At 39.0% G+C, this 18017-nt stretch overlaps 1 protein-coding gene across 5 annotated transcripts in view; it reads right to left on the bottom strand.

Annotated features, from left to right (window-relative positions):
• Positions 1-18017, bottom strand: part of GALNT18 (polypeptide N-acetylgalactosaminyltransferase 18) — a 275590-nt gene that overhangs the window by 67788 nt on the left and 189785 nt on the right. For all 5 annotated transcript variants that reach the window (XM_032748975.3, XM_030273457.4, XM_032748973.3 and 2 more), the window contains 3 exons: positions 6875-7058; positions 5601-5798; positions 2718-2832 (listed from right to left, as the gene is read on the bottom strand). In XM_032748975.3, coding sequence (XP_032604866.1) covers positions 2718-2832; positions 5601-5798; positions 6875-7058 — 497 coding nt within the window. The remainder of the gene's footprint in view (positions 1-2717; positions 2833-5600; positions 5799-6874; positions 7059-18017) is intronic.

The raw sequence follows: 18017 nt of genomic DNA, 5'->3' as shown, positions 1-18017 counted from the left end.
CTGCTCAAAAAGGATTCTATCAAGTCTTGCATCAACCAGCCTGCTTTTTTGTCTTATGGGGCAAACAGATTCACAAGAAAACGTTTGGTCGAAGAGTAAATAAAGAGTTTTTTCTAAGAATCAAATGCATTTATGTTTTGAACTCATCTGCCAGCTCCTGGCTCAAGGCAAAATATTCTTATTGATATTTATTTCATAATATATGTTTAGTATTTTACAAATGCTGTTACAAATCCACAGACAAGGGTAAAAATTTAGAAGTTAAAATAGTATTCCAAATCAGAGACCAACAGAGCTGAGTAGCAGCTCTGAAACAAATTCAGAATCAAGAGAATAATTCTCTGAAGTCTTGTTTTCTGTGGCTTGTTATGCTTTACCAACAATGGATACTTCAAATACAGTTACCAATAGTTGGGGATTTTTTTGCATTCATGTAACACAAATAACTAGGTATTTGTGCAAATGATGAGGTGACAAACATAACTCCTGGGTGAGGATAGTGAGAAAAGTCTCCATTTGTCAGGATCTAATTCCTCACAGTAGTTTTACATCCTCTGGAACAAAATCAGTAATATAAGGACATGGGACCATGTTCTACTTACCATGTTTAAGATAAACAGCTCAAGTGATCCTAACAAATGCTGCTATTTCTGAAGTCAGAAATAAACTCTCCAGTTCCTCTAGATGTTTTCTCTTACAAGGTTATGCACAAAATTTCCTTAGCAGGCCATTTTGGACAGACAGTGTCTACTTGTCCATTATCCTGAATGATAATGCTTTTCACGCAGCAGAAAACTAGAAAAATCTAGATACTTCTTAAAAAAAAAAGGGAAACTACAATGAAAGATGAGGTGCAGTGAGTATGACACGGTCACAGATTAGAGAGCAGCATTTTAAAATGGAAACATTATTTATTGCACTAATATTGCAATTATAATGTAGTTTTTGTAGAACAATGACTATTTTGATTAAGGCATTCATCATTGGCCCCACAGTAGCAAGTGACACAAGTAATCTAGAGATGTTCCAGTGCCCAACCACCCTCTGAGTGAAAAACCTTTTCCTGATACCCAACCTGAACCTTCTGTGACACAATTTCAGGCCATTCCCTTGGGTCCTGTCACCGGTCACCAGAGTGAAGAGATCAGTGCCTGCACCTCTCGTGAGGATATTGAAGGCAACAATGAGGTCTTCCCTCACTGAGTCTTATCCTTGTATGATCTCAGGTACGGTGAGGATTGTGAGAAGAGCTGTTAATAAACTGTTGAACAACCTGTTTGTTACAGCTCTGTAATTTGTTTTCATGCAGCCAGATCCAAGCCAGCATAAAGTCAGATAAAGCAGCATTTATTGTGCTACCTTGCACCCTACATCTGTTACAGATGAAAGTATTTTATGTAGGTCAGGCACTGTTTTCCTGGAGACAAAGAAAAAACCATAAGGAAATCAAAGCAGTGCCAGGCCTTATTCCAGTGATCCAACATACTCCAAAATTTCAATTATGCAGATTGTGTCTCTCTGATCTTGTCTATCAACATACCAACAATCCACTCCTCCAAGGCTAAGTATTGCAGACCAGACAGGGTACATCTTATGATGCAAGCCAAGAGAAAATTTCTCACACTCACCAGGAAAACATAATTTTGTGTCCATTGTAAAAAGAACAGAAAAATCAAAGTGACGTTAATTTTCAACTCTTTGCAACATTGAGCAGCAAAATAAGTTTCTGGGAGCAGAAGGCAGCTCTCTGGCCCTCATAGTGAGAAGAACAGTGTTATTAAAAGAAGCCTTGCATTTCTCTCTCCCTTTCCTTAAAAAAGTGCTCTACTGTAGCTGAAAGGGGGTCTGTGCTTCACTCTGGTTGAAATAACTCTGTATCTCTAACAGGCAGAGTATTTTTTGTTATATCTTGCTATCTCAGGAGATAATTCTATACTTTAAGTTCCTTCTTTTTTTTTTTTTTTTTTTTTTTGCTATTGTACAACAGTATGCTTTTATTCTGGCAACTAAAGGGCTCAAAACACAATGTTACCTTTCCCTTACATTTCCTAGCAGGGTTCAGAAGTTAGTTTTGTAACACACGACACCATTTTTCATTACCATTATCTACCTAAAAACACCACTCCTATCAAAACCTGAAAGATTCTCAAAGAGAACAGAAAGGTATTTAGCTGTGAAGAGATAGAGAAAGAAGTACACAAATCATACACAATACTGCATTATAGTAAACGGGTGAAGAATGTACAATGCAAAAAGAAAATATATGCACTTATGCACTTTATGAATATCTTAATTCTCTTCCACCTGGAAGGCAGCATAAATGCCTCTATACTCTACTTAGCTCCACAGTGATTTTCCTAATTTAAATAAACTAAGTCATCTAGAAAGGTTTTTCCCATCATACCTGTGAGAAACTATTCTCCTTACTGAGTCTGGGATCACAGGTAAGCAGGGAGTTTTAGCTATCAACTCTGCAAAATTCTAGCACTGTTGAAAGAACATTCCTAAATTCTGTACTTCCACCCTTGTCCCAGATTAAGTTCTGTAAAGAGACTATTGCTCTTTTTTCCCTCCTCTTTCCTCAAACAAATTTACATGTCTGCAGAGCTGTGGATCTCCTTTTCGTGCCATCATCCATATTTTGGACTGCTTTCCCTCCTGCAATAAGAAGCAACCTATACTGTAAGTCACCAGTACTGGCTAATTATTTTCCTTACCCTGATTCCGAGCTCCACATTCTCTCCTCCATATACTTCCATGCCTTCATCCAGTAATCCAATCTCTTGGAAGTATTCTCTATCTACTATGAAGCATCCAATCAATGCAGGACTTCTGGAAGAATAAATCATCAGCAACCAAAATTAGCAGATAAATTTTGAAGAATTTTATTATTCAGACACAGATTGTATTTCTCATTGCTAGGTAAAATGATGCAGCAAAACCAGATTTTTAAGAAAGAGTTTTATTGAGCTTTGCCTTCTAATACTCTTAATTCTAAAGTGAAATTAACACCATTGAAGGAAATGAAAGTTGAATTATTAGACATAAATATTCACCAGAGCAGTTAGGATTTCAGTGCTAATAGTGCGAGACACAGGAGCCACAGTTTTGTTTCTGAGCTACCAGCCAGTGTAGTCTCTGTTCTTGCTAAATCTCTTGTCCATGACAATTAAAACTGATACCCACTGATGCACAGTTCTGTGTGTTCAGCCGGAAGCCAGGCTCACCTAGAGCTAAAAAACTTGTGCCTGTAAGCTTACCTAAAAAAAGAGATTATTTCTTGAATAGGGCCATCCAGATAAGTTTTTTTAATACAGAATCAAGAAAAGTCTGTCTTTACCAGAATTGTGTAACCTGAGTCCATTGCCCTGAACCAAATCTAAAGACATCATATAGCTTTACTGGATCAGTAAGCTCTATTTATGTCATGGTGTGAACCAACTGATTTTACTATACAGAACCAATTTTAATCAGGTAAGAGTTCAGCCACAGAGGGTACAATTTTACCTTATGAGTAAAGAAGGATATAGAGTAATTTAGCCTTTTCATTTTTCACATACCTTATAATCCACAATTGTAAGAAATAAATATGTCTTTTCAGATTAGTATGCTGTTATCAGGCATTCTGGTAATGAATAGATATTAATGAGCAGTACAGAGGAATTCACCCTGCTTTTATTGAGAACACTCAAGCTACAGCTAGTGGACACACCTGCTTTCAAACAATTCTCCAGAAATCTATATATTAATGCCTCTAAGTGCTATAGTACCTGCTTTATAACAATTAAAGACCATTTCTGATGCATTTATTAATTAAGAAAATAGCAGTTAACATCAATACAAAACTTATGCTTCTTTTATGATACGGTACTTTAGCTTTTGTTGTTGTTTTTAAGTATTTCTCAGTGCACCTGCTTCCCTTTGCTGTAATTCTAGAAGGATAAAGGAGGTATGATAGAAACCATCCATGAATACACATAGCTTTGTTTGTTGGTGTGTTTGTTTTAATTACCCAACACACACATGCAGCATATTGCACTGAATTTAAAAAATGTGCCAGGGAAACAGCTAGGGAATAAAGCTGAAATTCATATAGGACACTTACTCACCAGTCCTCTATATGATATAGAACAGAGTTCAGGGATAAAATGGAAAAGTATATTCCCTCATTACTTTGTGTTTCAATACTTTTAATTTTAAAAATCATAGTAATTACTCTATATATATAATCACAGGATCACAGAATGACTTGGGCTGGAAAGGACTTTATCTCATTCCAAACCCCAGCCATGAGCAGGTAGATCTTCAAATAGATGAGGTTGCTCAGAGCCCCATTCAGCCTGGCCTTGAACACTTCTATGGATGGGACATCCACAACTTCCCTGGGCAACCTGTTCCAGTGCCTCACCACCCTCACAGTAAAGAATTTCATCCTAACGTTTAACATAACCCTGCCCTCTGTCAGTGTAAAGCTGTTCCCTCTTGTCACATCACTGCCTACTTTTGTCCCGTACCAGCTTTCTTGGAACCACTGTTTAGGTACTAGAAGGTGCTGCAAATGTCCCTGGAGCCTTTTCTTCTCCATGCTGAGTGACCCAAACTCTCAACCTGTCTTCACAGGAACATTTTTATAGCATTAACATAGTTCATTAACAGCAATAACTATTTCTAAAGATGAGGAAATTATCACCCCTTTTTACATTTGTCTGTGGCAAACCTGTTCATTTTTATCTCCTTCTTTCCAATTCTAGGTCCTGTTTATGGGTCAATGCAGCTCAGAGAGTGTTAAACTGACAGAACCTGAGAAAAGTGCCCGCTTGTAAAGACAGAGCTTCTGGATGAAAAGTAGCTGCCAGTGTTATTTGAGGTTCTGCTTTTCATGTGATGAAGACTGTTCTTCACACTTTATTTCTGCAGGGAGCTAGAGCACAGGTAACAGTGACCTCTTTGAATGAATGAATGTGTATCTACAAGAAAGGCCTGTAATCTCAGCAGAGCTGCTCAGTGGGTTCAGAGGCTACTTCTCCCCTCCCTGAGACAAAGGTATTGTTCTGTACCAGCCATAACACGCTGGACATGGTAAGAAAGTACAGACTCAGATTGTCCCAAAGCAAGGACCCGATACAGCCTTTGCTCACAGCCTTTGCAAACATTAACTCCTAGGACACAGCACAGCTGTACACCTATGTGACAACATTATAAAGGATACAGCTGTCAGATCAGCTCTGCTTATATAATGTAACTGTAAAGAAAATTTCAGTTCTGGCCTGTAACCACTAAATTAGCAGGTAACACATTTGGAGAAAGCAGTGCTGCTGAGCAGCCCCGCCTACCACTCCACTTGGGCAGGAAACCTGTTTTAAAAGATCAACTGGAAACAAAAGTTTCCTTTAAAAACCTTTTAAAATATCTACTGAAAATAAGAGGTTTTTTTTGATGATTGTGTAGGCATCAAGGACAAAGCTGTAGAGGACAGGCCAAGTACATTGAAGTATTTGAACTTTACAGTCAGTAAAAGCTATTACATAGCTGAGCCCACTCGCCCCCTGTCACACCTAGGAGAGCTTTGCCAGTGGCACTGTAATTTGGGCCACCTTTACCTTATTGGAGCAGTTGTGTTCTCGAGTTTCCACCAGGACTTAGGAGGGTTCAGATACCGGCACCACAGCTCCCAGTCAAACCCTTGTGCTGAGAGGGGATACTCTTCTATTTCAAAATTATCATACTTAATGTTATCAAATGATGGAGAAATTACTCTTTTTCTGTTTTCTTTTATCCTGGTGAGCACTGGTTCAGCCCTAAAAAAAAAAAGAAACAAACAAAAAAACCCAAAAAACAGTGTTAAGATTACACCAGTACAAGCATAGAGCTGATGGAAATCATAAGAGTAGTGTATTTTGGAAGGAGCCCTTAGTCCACCACCAAATAAACAATACAGCAGTTTATGCTGAATTTTTTCAGAAACAGCAAAGTCTAAAGCTGTTACCCATTCAGAGCTCTCTCTGCTTCAAGATGGAGTTTTGACAGTGCAGGATTTGCCCCAAAATAACACATTGCAACATAACAACAGATGCCCTGTTGTTAACCTTGATTTGAGCTGGTGGATGGAAGAAATGAGTATCTGCATATCATAGAGCATTTATACCCTTGCTACCAAGTAACCATAACTTCAGGCTCTCAACATTATCAAGGACATCAGGATCAGAGTTAATAATAGATCTATCCTAGAGACAAAAGCTCTTGCCTTTTTACCATCATTTTTACTTAAGGACCAAGGGAGATAGTAAATCCAGACTGAACAAGTTAGAGTACATTATTTTAGTTCTGTTTACTTTTGCAGAGTGGCCAAAATAACACTTGTTTATACTGCAGAACATAAAAGAAACCTAGTATTTTTTAATGAAGAGAAGGTACATTCACCTTCATGGGCAAAGGGCTACATTACTGGAGGTGTTTTTTAATGTGCAGTTTTCTAGTATTACAATATTACATTGTAATTAGATCAGCAGATTACTCAAACCATAAAAATGGATCTAGATCATATTACACAGCACACATTTTTCCTGCTTGTGTCCATGATTATGTCTCAATTTTCACTAAAAAGCTCAGAATTCTAACTCACCCTCTAAATGCAAAGAGGAATGCCAGTCAGTAATTTAACACCAGTGCTCGGTAAAGGTCTGGTGAAATGGAAGGAGAAATGGAAGGAGAAATGGAAGGAGAAATGGAAGGAGAAATGGAAGGAGAAATGGAAGGAGAAATGGAAGGAGAAATGGAAGGAGAAATGGAAGGAGAAATGGAAGGAGAAATGGAAGGAGAAATGGAAGGAGAAATGGAAGGAGAAATGGAAGGAGAAATGGAAGGAGGCACATACCAACCCACATTGAACTCTACGTGGGCATCGAAGAGCGCCACAACCGGGGCTGTGGCTGCTCGCCAGCCGCTGACCCGGGAGCGGATCAGCCCCTCCTGCTTGCTGTGCCGGACAACCTTGATGAAACCAGGTTTGTGGGCATTCACCTCATCGACATACTTCTGCAGCTTCTCCTTGAGCTCCGCTGTAGGAGGGGAAGAATTAGGTGTTAGCAAGAAACGTCAGCTTGACAAGATGTAAAAATTTGTTGTTTCAGTAAAACAGGAGTAGCTTTCACATAGCTACTCAGAATTCTCAAATAGTCAGTCTAAAAGGAGGCAAACAAGAAGGAGAAGGACCAGGAATTACAAAGCCAGGGACCTCATAAATTGGGAGAGCTGGACAGGACAGAACGCACATCCAACCAATATGATTAATGCAACGTTCTCTGTTTATTCAAGAGGAGATGGCAGTTTATATACACTTCTGTATAGTTTACAGCTTACAAAGGCACTCTCATTGGCAAGTGAACATTGTTTATCTTTGTCTTAAGGTGGACTAAACCTCACACTATAAACCTATACTACTTCACACCCAGACAGCCCAGTGCTTCCCATCACACCTTAATATAATTTCTAACTGCGCCACAATTCCTTAATTTCTAACTGTGCCACAGGCTGGAAGGCCTCACAAGGCCCAAATCTGAGGCCTAGACTGGAGTAGCTCAAATATCATTCCAAACATAAATCATGCCCTCTCTCTCTCAAAAATGCTGCAACAGAATTATAGAGCAACAAAATAGTTATATAGATAGAACTGTTTAGCCTACATGACTGCCATAAGAATCCTGGCACTGTTTAACAGTAACATGCCACAAAATGAAGTGTCATAGCTACATAAGAACATATTATATTACTGTAACAACAAACAAGGCACCTGTCTTCTATTTCCAGGAAAAAAATTTAAATGCTGAAGTATTTTCCATGAATCTTCTCTACCAATATTACAAGAAAAAAAGAGAAGTAATTATAAAATGCAATATTTTTCCTTTCAATTTTTCTTTCCCAACTTTGACAACTGGTTTCTGTCTGGACTAAGAAGTTCAACAACTTTTGCTCTTAGAACAAAGACCAGTAAAAGCTCTAGAGAAAAATCATTCCTAATTAATAAAATATAATAACTCTTGGATCAACAGCTATTATATCTCTGGTTTAAAGACCACTGCATGACAAAATACAATATGTGGAGTGTAAATATTGTGTTTAATGTTCACTTTATTCTTTATTAGCACTCCTATGTTCTATTTACATTATGGTATCACTCAGAATTCTCTCTGGGACAATAAATTCCCTTTATTCTGAATCCCTCCATAGCTCCAGGAATGTCTTTGCTGTAAGGGAGAATAATCACAGTGGCTATAATGCTATGCTGGGCATTATCAAATCTGCATTAAAGCTCAGTACTGACTGTGAAAACTTCAGCAAGCTACTTAACTTCTCCTGAGGAACAAGTGCTCCAGGGAAGTGGTCACAACACCGAACCTGCCTTAGTGCAGGAAGCATTTGGACAACACTCTCAGATACATTCTCATGTGAATTTTGGGGTGTCCTTCCACTGAGCCCACACAGCTTCTCAAACCATCAGCCTTCCACTCTGGGAGCTGGTCACCTCAAACAGATCTGGACAACTGGCATACTAGAATGGTAATGGCACAGAAATTTAAAAGCAAGCACACTTTATGAGCCATATTAAACATTCATCCTTGGAAAGGAGGTGGGGGTGTCCTCTCTTAAGCAGACAGAAGAACAGAGCTCATGAAGTCCAAAGACTTCTAAAGTTCATCCCTGTTTGTAAAGACACTTGGACGTCCCCCAGGTGTGATGCAGCTGGTTTCTCAGGCCTTGCAGGACTGTGCATGCCATGTACCTTTGTGTCAATGAACTCTGCATGAAATGAGAATACCACAGAAAAGCCCTGATACTTACAAGTTTTCATAAAAACAAGAATTAAAAAGAAATATTCTGCTGATCATGTCCATCACATCATTTAAACTGCAGCAATATTTTAGGAATTGACTGGATATATTGCCAAAATTTTCAACATTACATGGCCAATATCTATTCAATTTGTTTGTTTGTGACTGCATCACCTGGAATAAACAACATGAGCCACTTACATAGCACAGAGCGTTCTTCTGTTTTGTATTAGACTTGCTGCTTATTGATCAATACGCTTTTTCTCCTTTACGAAGCAAAAAAAAAAAGCCCACATTAATTTATTTAATGCTTGTGCCAAACCATATGTTCTTACTGCTCACCTCCTAACACATAGAGATTTGTAGCAAGCACAGATCTATCAAACCAACTACTAGCTAACAGCACATGAAATTGAAAAGAAGATATTTATGTTATGGAAATTCTATGCACCTAAAAATAGTATAAACCCATTTTCTATTCCTAAAATGCAACACTGCAGAGGGTGAATATCAAAACACGAGGATTAAAGCTTTGTTCTTGGTGTAAGTGGCTACTCACAGCTTTGCAATACCAGGAGGCTTTATTTGCCACAACAATGCAGCATCTTCACTGAGGATAAAATATGTGAAAGGAAAGTAAGCTCTAATCAAGGACTCGAAAATCAGTAGCCTTGACAGAGTCATTGCTCTCTCAGTCACTCCCTTTCAGTAAGTGGGCTATTCTTACTCCTGCCTTACATTTCCTAATGTGGACTGACTTTAGAAGCTTGAGTAAACACAAATTCTATTTCACAGCTAGGTGTAGAATGGAAAGAGATGGAAATGGAACAGAACTCAAACCTTGGCTTGCCACCAGCATGACTTCAGCTACACATTAGAGCTGTGACACTTACTAGGCAGTGCACACTTCTGATTTTCTGGTTACACTGCAGCTCTTTGCAAATGAAGTGGATGGCCTGACAGCATCTCAGGGGAACCTTGGAGGCTTACCCGTGGTGAGTCAGCATGGAGGCACCATCCCCTGGGCTTCAGGATCACCTCAGGTGGTTTAGGAAACTGCTGCTTTTTCCTTAATCTTCAACACTGGCCCACAAGCAGTGACTTTGTGGCATGTGCACAGGAGACAGAGCAGTAGTTTGCAGTCAGGCACTTTCTGGCCTTTATTATTTAAAACAGATCAGCTTTACTCTGCAAAGGCAGAGCATTATATGCACCCTTTGTCTTACAAGACCTATTGGGCAGATTCTCACAGAAGAAAAGATAAGGCTGTGAAAAAAATGGATAATTTTCACTCAGCCACAGCACAGAGACGACATGCTAATGAAGTTTAGAAAGTCACAATTGAACACTTTAAAAATGCCCTAGCAAAAGAGTTGAGTTAGTTTTTTTCCCATGCATTCCATGTCTTCCTGAGTTTTACATGAGAAATCTGAGTTCAATTGTATTTGACAGTTTTAGAGCACCCAGTCCAACTGGCCTGAATGATGGGACTCTCCCCCCAGAACTATTCACTTTGCTATGTCTCTGATGGTCTTCAGCAATATCACTTTAATCCAAGTTATTTTTTTTTCTATTTCAAGACATGTTGCCTAAATAATAAACAGACTTTTTCAATAATTATTGTGCTTCACAACTTTACGCCACCATAGGGAGAAGAGGGAATAAGCAAATGTGTCATCTTCAATACACTGTTGATTCAGTGTCTAATTATGGAAACAAACAGGCTTATAAAGATGGATTTGCCTTTTAGCACAGAATCTCTCAAATAAGGACTCAATTTGACTAAGCTGAATGAGGCTCTGCAATTGGAATGAAAGAGCAGCCATATATGGAATGGAAAAATGGCACTTGGAAATGTTGCACTCTACCACCTGTCTCTGTATGGTACAGATGTCTGGAGAGCACAGCACAACTCTCCTCACAAATGTAGAAAACATAATTAGTGTGCCATAATTATGTTTAATATTAACATAATTAGGTTCAGACTCTTCTAATAGGTTGTTTGTTTATTTTTATCAAATTGACAAAGATTTTGTTTGTCAAGTTCCTCTACTCAGTATGACACAGCAGTGCTAAAGGATTCACACAATTTTGCCTTCTTATGATATGGCAGAAACTGGACAGGATGGAGCAAGGAGCTTGAGGAGTCAGAAGGCATCAGCCACCCCATTTTCTTGAATGGAAAACCATCTACAGATCATTCTTTTCATCTAGCTGCATGAAGTGGGCTACTGTTTGTAAGCCTCTGTCCCCACTAAATTGAGAAGTGAGCAGGCTTAATGCTCGTGCCTCAGCCCCTTAGTGTCCTACAGCAGCTGTGGGTCTGTCCCCAGAATTCAAATTTCAAAGTAAATAATATAAACAGTGTTGCCATAAAAAACAAATTACTGCCTCACAGTCATGGAGAAGGAGCTTAAAGAACATCTAATTAAGGCTAACTTTCAGTAACTTTCATACTTTTAACATACTCCCAACTCTGAGTGCTTGAATGAGCTTGCGTGTGTCACAACCACCACGTTTATGAAGCCTCACACTATGTTTGGCTAAGACATGCATTTTACTGACCCTTTTCTTAGCTGTAAGTTTGTCAAAAGAGCTAAAATAACAAATACATAAATAAAACAACATTCATAGCACTCTGCATTTTCTAAAGCCTAAGAGACCCTGGTGACTTTGGCCCAGCAATGCATGCTGCATGTTACTGCCATCTCTGCAAACCTTGTGATTTTCCTTTAGGGAAATATTTACTTTCATGTCAAAGGCTCAGGAATTACCATGTCCCTCTTTACCTTGGCCCTTGGCACAAATATGGCTTCTTTTACTGTGAAGGGAAATAATTACTTGTCAATACAGAACTGGGTTTAAATTAACAATTGGCCTCCTAGTGCCAAAAACAGTGGGTTGACATGTCATATGAAAGGGGTAAAATCCTGCCAATTCATTTTTTTGTCTCTGTGCCTTCACTGAGCTGCCCAGAAAGTGCACTCTGGTCCGCAGGTAAAGAAAATTGCTGGACATTTCCTTGGATCATAAAGGACACTTTTAAAGTCAAATCATTACAGCACCTGCAAGAACACAGCAGGAGTTTATGCCTGCATTTGGAGCCAAGAGACCACTGGTCAGCTTGCTTCTGGCAAGGATCCCAGAGCCTTCCTGAATTCTCTGTGCAGCAGGTCAGAATGGGATCCACTGCCCTGCAGGAAGGCAAAGCAGTCACCTAGCACAGCTCAAGAAGTTGTTTTGCCACACTGGAAACATCTGTCTCATCAGGTACATCTTACTTCTGCATGAAAGACCAGTAAATCGGCAAAAAGACAGAATTCACACCAGCCAATTAATTATAAACTACGATTTTTCCATCCTCTTTACCCAATTATTTTTGTCTCTAAGTCTTAGGAACAGGAAGAGCTGCTTTTCCAACTTTAACGTGTATTAACATAGCTAACTTTCTGGCAAATAAAAAAAGCCTGTTATAACAGGTTTGCTGCAAAACCCCTCCTCTCTTCCCCCTAAATCCCTCTGTAGGCAACCAGCCTGAATTAATGTAACAACTTGAATTCATGGCAGCAGCTAGGCATATGAGAGAACCTGTTTTGTTGCCCTTTATCTAACAGGATATGTTGATTACATCACTTATTTTGTATGCAGCTCAGTGCTTCATCATTTTTATTTTTCTTACCTCTGGTCCCTTATCTTTCATGCTGAAGTGATCACCTCTCATCTCTGTAGCAGAAGCAGATAATTCCAAATGGAAAATATTTATAACCAGACAGAGGCATGTCATTTGTAATGCACATGTGTACAGAGAATGTCTGCAGCAGAGGGTAACAAGGCTCAAGCAGATAAGGAGGGCCTGCTGCGCACACGTATTTAATAGCCCTGTGTTATCTGGTAATAGATAAACCGCCCAGAGGAAATTACCAGCATGATGCAAGGAATTGATCTGGGCAGACATGAGAAACAAAAAAAGCAGTGGAGTCCTTCTCCTCAACTCCCATACCTAACTTGCACTGTTGACAGAGATGCATAGTCTAATCTCAGAAATTCAGGCTATCAGTTTAATCTCAGAAGTTCAGGCTATCCACATGTAAAGATAGAGAGCGTAATGAACTTTTAAAGTCACAACCTTTGCATTCAGCAAGCCCAAGTCCCAGCTGCTGTCAGACCTCCTCAGGCCTACGAAGATAAATTGCCTACAACAATCTATTACAGCTCACATCTTGGATTACAAGCCAAGGGTTTCTTTAGCACGTGAACAGCACCCTTCTCCCACAATAAAGACCGGGAAAAAAAATTCATTTCCCCTCTTACCCCTACACACACACACACACATTCTTTGAATTGCCCAGGAGAATCTATAAAGAGAAATGGGAAGTTTTCAAGGGGTTTAATAGGGGCTGCTTTGATCCATTCTCAGCTCCTTCACAAACATACCTCTGCATTTCACTGAATCCTTGTGTAAGGTCCTGGGAATCCTACACCAAAAGGACGGCATACAGCAAATAAATCCACCTCAAAACAGCAATTAAACAGCTTCCAACAAAAAACAGGCTTTGCAGAAGAAATCTGTGCTAGCAACTCTTCCTTGAGCCATCTAGCAAACACATTCACTTCTTAGGTTCACTTTGGTTTTTTTCTAAATTATGTGTATTTCCAATCCCAGCCATGAAAATGCAATACCACACTTCAGAACATTAAGTCCTACATAAAAATATTGCTGAGTCTTAATAAATCCCAAAAAAGTATGGAAAGAAGTATGAAAATTATCTTTTGGAAACTCTTATAGATCAACACTGTTATGAAGGAGGGAGATACAGAAGAAATAAATATTACAGCTCTTATTTTTTGTTACTACTAATTTTCTGGGGTAATGTCTTTATTACAAGGGTTTTAAGTCCCTTTTATTTCCCTTCTGTTGAGTATTGTTTGAATATATATCTATCTTCACAGCACTCGATTCATGTAAGGTGCATCCCATCTTAAGGATCACCCAGCCCACGTTATAGCAGCAGTCTCCCAACACTTTGCAAGACAGAGACATAAATTGAGATGCCAGATGAATCTCCAAGGTGACACCAGAAGTTGCAGAAGGGGAGGAATAGAACCTGGATCTCCCAAATCCCAGGGCTGCAAATTATCACCGCACAATTTCCCTAAGGCTGTAATTCTGCATTTTGAGCTGTGGCCCATATGGAACCCTGAGAATTCTGATTCAGAGCAGATTCAAGGGCTTCTCCACATTCCTGTGCCAGAATTAAGAGGCAGTTGATATCTGGGCTCTTGCTGATGTCAACAGAAATGCATTGCACCAAAGGAACTGAACATTGCCCTTCCATCCCAGCAACAATTGGAGACTCACATGCTTACCTCTGAGTACAGAGCAGGGCTTACTAAAGGGAAGTGTTAGCATTTAGAGAGGAAAAGTAAACAAATTTCCTCTCAGGTGAACATTCCATCTCTTTAAGAGGCAAGGCAGGACTAATAAAAAGGCACAAAATATCTTTTCTAAGATTGCCAGTCAGGTGTGCACGTGTGGAACATGCAAACACAGCTAAACACAGAACAGGGACTTGGCAAGTGCTGCCACCAGCCACACAGACACCAGAGGGACAGAGGTTGCCACCTATCCCTTCAGGGCCATACCTGGAATCCTAGGAAGGTGCTTACATTTCAAAGGATCTTTAAATACAGAGCTAATTATATAAACTTAATGGTTCCACTTGATGTACAGATTGCTGGATGCTTGAATTAATCTCAGCAGGAGCACTGCCCCACTCCAGCTTTCAGTGCATGACTGCTTCCTGTTTAGGGGCTGTTATTGCATGGATCATGGCTAAAAAAATGTGATCACAACAATGAGGGCAGGGATGAGCACTATTGCTGAAGTCAGATACTTACATCACACCTGATCCAAGAATCACTTCTGATGTTTGTTTGGATACAATAGTTTTAGAAAGGGAGAGGCATAACAAGCACCAAGACCATGCATTAGAGCTGACACATTGATATAACACACTGCTGGAATAGCATCAGCCAAAATTCTGAGTTCATCATTTCATTCCTTGCTGTTCCTGGATTCATTTGTAAAATGACCTTTAAATGTTAAAAGAATTGCTTGAGAAATGCATTCTTACAGTAATCCAAACGGCACTTTTTTTTTTTTTTTTTAATATACAGCATTTATTTCTAAACTATTTCTTGGATGTGTGTGGAAGATCACTATTCAGAAAAGAAACTAAATGCCTGAACATAGCTAAATCAGATTGTATAAATCAAGAAAAATACAATCTAAAGAGCACATTAGAAACCTCTGTACTTACATAACCATAAGATGCAGCAAGCTGCTCACTCTGCTGTAAACTCGATAAATAATCCTGACTCCAAGAAACAGCATGGCACTTCATGTTGTGATAACAGATTCACAAGGAAAAAAACTCCTGCCAATTAAAACACACTAGTATTGTAAATGCAGGTGAACCTAATGGGAAGAAATGACGATGTCTGACTCAACTCAGAAGGCTGAATTATTTCCTTATTATACCTATGCTAAAATACATTAATATGCTATATAAAAGGAGGATACTAGAACTACATACTGCTTTCTCTGACTCTATTTCTAACACAACTGGTGACCCTCTCTGAGAGCCCAGCCCCAGGTGGGTTGGATTGGCCATCAGCTCAAACAATCCTCACCTGAATCCAATCAAACAATCACCCCAGGTAAACAATTCTCCAAACACATTCCACATGGGAAAAACAAGGAGCAGAAATAGAAATTGTTTTCTCTTTCATTTCTCTCTGTGCACCTCTATGAAAAATCTTGAGAGAGACAAATGTGCTTGCCACACACTAGTCCAAATGTAACTACTTTATTTCAAGAGCAGATTCTGAGGAAATTAGTCACACAAGTTGCTTTAGAAATGGAATATGCAAATGCTCAGTTAGAACTGGATGAAACAGAGCTGCTAATACTCTTCTCTGGATCAAACCTCTCCCTGAGAACAGGACTGTAAAAGGAAAAGGAAACAGAAAGCAATCGCCAAATACTTGCTGGAAGGGGACCTCTGCAATGCAATCCTTTAATCAAAACAGGTCCAAGTAAACAATATGAAGTAATATTCACTGTTAAATAGTTACTTAAAAGAATGACAGAGAGCACGAAAAGGTTTTGATTTGAATAAATAGGACTTAGCCTTGCATACCCTGTTGATTTTTATTAAAATCTTACTTGATATCAGATATTGTAATCTAATTTTATATTTGTTGCATAGAATCCCTTCCCTGGGAGCAAACCAACATGCACAAACCCTGATGATACTATGAAAGCATTCTCGAGGGTCAGGACAGCAGTAACACTATTTCACAGTGCCTTTTTCTTTTACCTTGCCCAAATGTAGAGTTACATTTGGTAGCTTTTTATTTTGACTGAATGACTCTTACTGTACCAGACAATTCCTACACATCAGATGCAAACAGTTCTGTCCATATTCCAAGCCAGAAAGATTGATTTCTTGGCTACCAGTGATCATGTTGTGTGTGACCTGCTATTATCTTCTCCTTTCAATGGCTGCTTGCAGAGTAATGCAATTCACACAGCAATAGCAATACAGCACCCAATCCACCAGGGAGAAATACAGCCTGCCTGGGCAGGAGGGATCTTTTCAGCAGATGGGATTGGTTCACAAAAAAGACTTGTTTTATATCAGTAGAGCTGCAGATACAAGATGTTTATCGCTCAAGATGTTTCTCAAAATAAAAATTAAAATTAATTATCCCAATATGAGCAAATCTGGTTGTTATTCCAATAGCTAATAAATCTATAGCAATACAGCCAGAGTAGATCAGGTAATACCCCTTGAATGTAAAAAATTTAAATGGGACATACTGTAGTCACTGAAGTCAATGAGAACTTCTCAGAAAACACTGTTATATATCTGGAGCCCATCATAGGGCCCCAAATGCAATATCACACATGATGTCACTGGAAGTGTAAGTTCAAATCACACCTCTTAAGAGTCAGCTCTCACATATCCTCTTATCACACAGCCTTGAAAAATTCTGCCAAACACTATTTATTACCTGCACAGCCACCAAACCCTGCTCACCTGGCATAAAGGGGATGAGCAGGATCTAACTGATCACCTTCTAAGCAAGCCAAGAGATGCCTTCAGAGTGCATTTCCTCTACAACCCCTGCAGGAATGTCACCTCAGCAACACTGCCAAGCTAATTTGGGACAACTTGGGAGGAAGCTACTGTGCTATATAAGTCATGGCTTTTAATTCACACCATTTTGAAGAAATTGGAAGTTGCAACTGCTCATTTTTGAAGTATGGATAAAATCCAAGTACCTTTTACACCTGTGAATCCTCCATTCAAATCAGAAATTATTTGGTTTGAATACCATAGGAGCCACAGGGTTTGTTTCCATCTACAGGTAGAAACTGTTTTTTTGGAAGAAACAACTATGAACATTTTCAAATTAAAACAACAAATTCTGTCTTGCTTTTTTTCTAGCATATTTGCTTACTCCTTAGGAGTAACACAATAATGGGATGGTACCATTTGGTACCTGTGGAAAATCTCTAAATCCAGCACTTATGATCTCCAAGAAAACTGCTTATTACACTACTGTATCATCCACTGCTTCCTAAAAATCCTGAACTCCAAGTCTTAAAAGAACACAATATCATAGAATTTGTATCTTTAAATATATAATCATGTAGCAAATTATTCCAAGCCTTTCATCAGTTATTACAGAACATTTCTTTGTAAGCACCTAATCATAATCAATCTATTACTTCTAAGGACATGTTTGGGATTAATTGTTATATTACAAGTGCTTTTTATGGCCTGTCTTTTTGCATCAGAAACACGTGAAGGACAGCAGTAGCAGCAATCCTTATGGTTTCAGGGAAAAAAAAAAAAAAAAAAAAGAAGGCTAGGCATTAAAAATAACCCGGATAGTAACTAGAACTAAAATTCAACATACCTTTTCAATTCAACACAGGAACAGCATTGATGTTAGCATCTTATTGCAGTCTGGGAAAGATTTGCTTACATCCTGCTTAATTGACAGTATGTTATTTTAAAACTAAAGTATGTTAATCTGGCTGTTAGTTTGCCTTCCAGCAGGGTGAAAACCTTGCCTACATAAAACATGCACACACAAGAGCACACACCAGCCTTG

The sequence above is a fragment of the Taeniopygia guttata genome, chromosome 5, assembly GCF_048771995.1.
Source record: "Taeniopygia guttata chromosome 5, bTaeGut7.mat, whole genome shotgun sequence".
NCBI lineage: Eukaryota > Metazoa > Chordata > Aves > Passeriformes > Estrildidae > Taeniopygia > Taeniopygia guttata.
The sequence above is the reverse complement of the archived record's forward strand: the minus strand, read 5'-3'. Positions and strand labels throughout refer to the sequence as shown.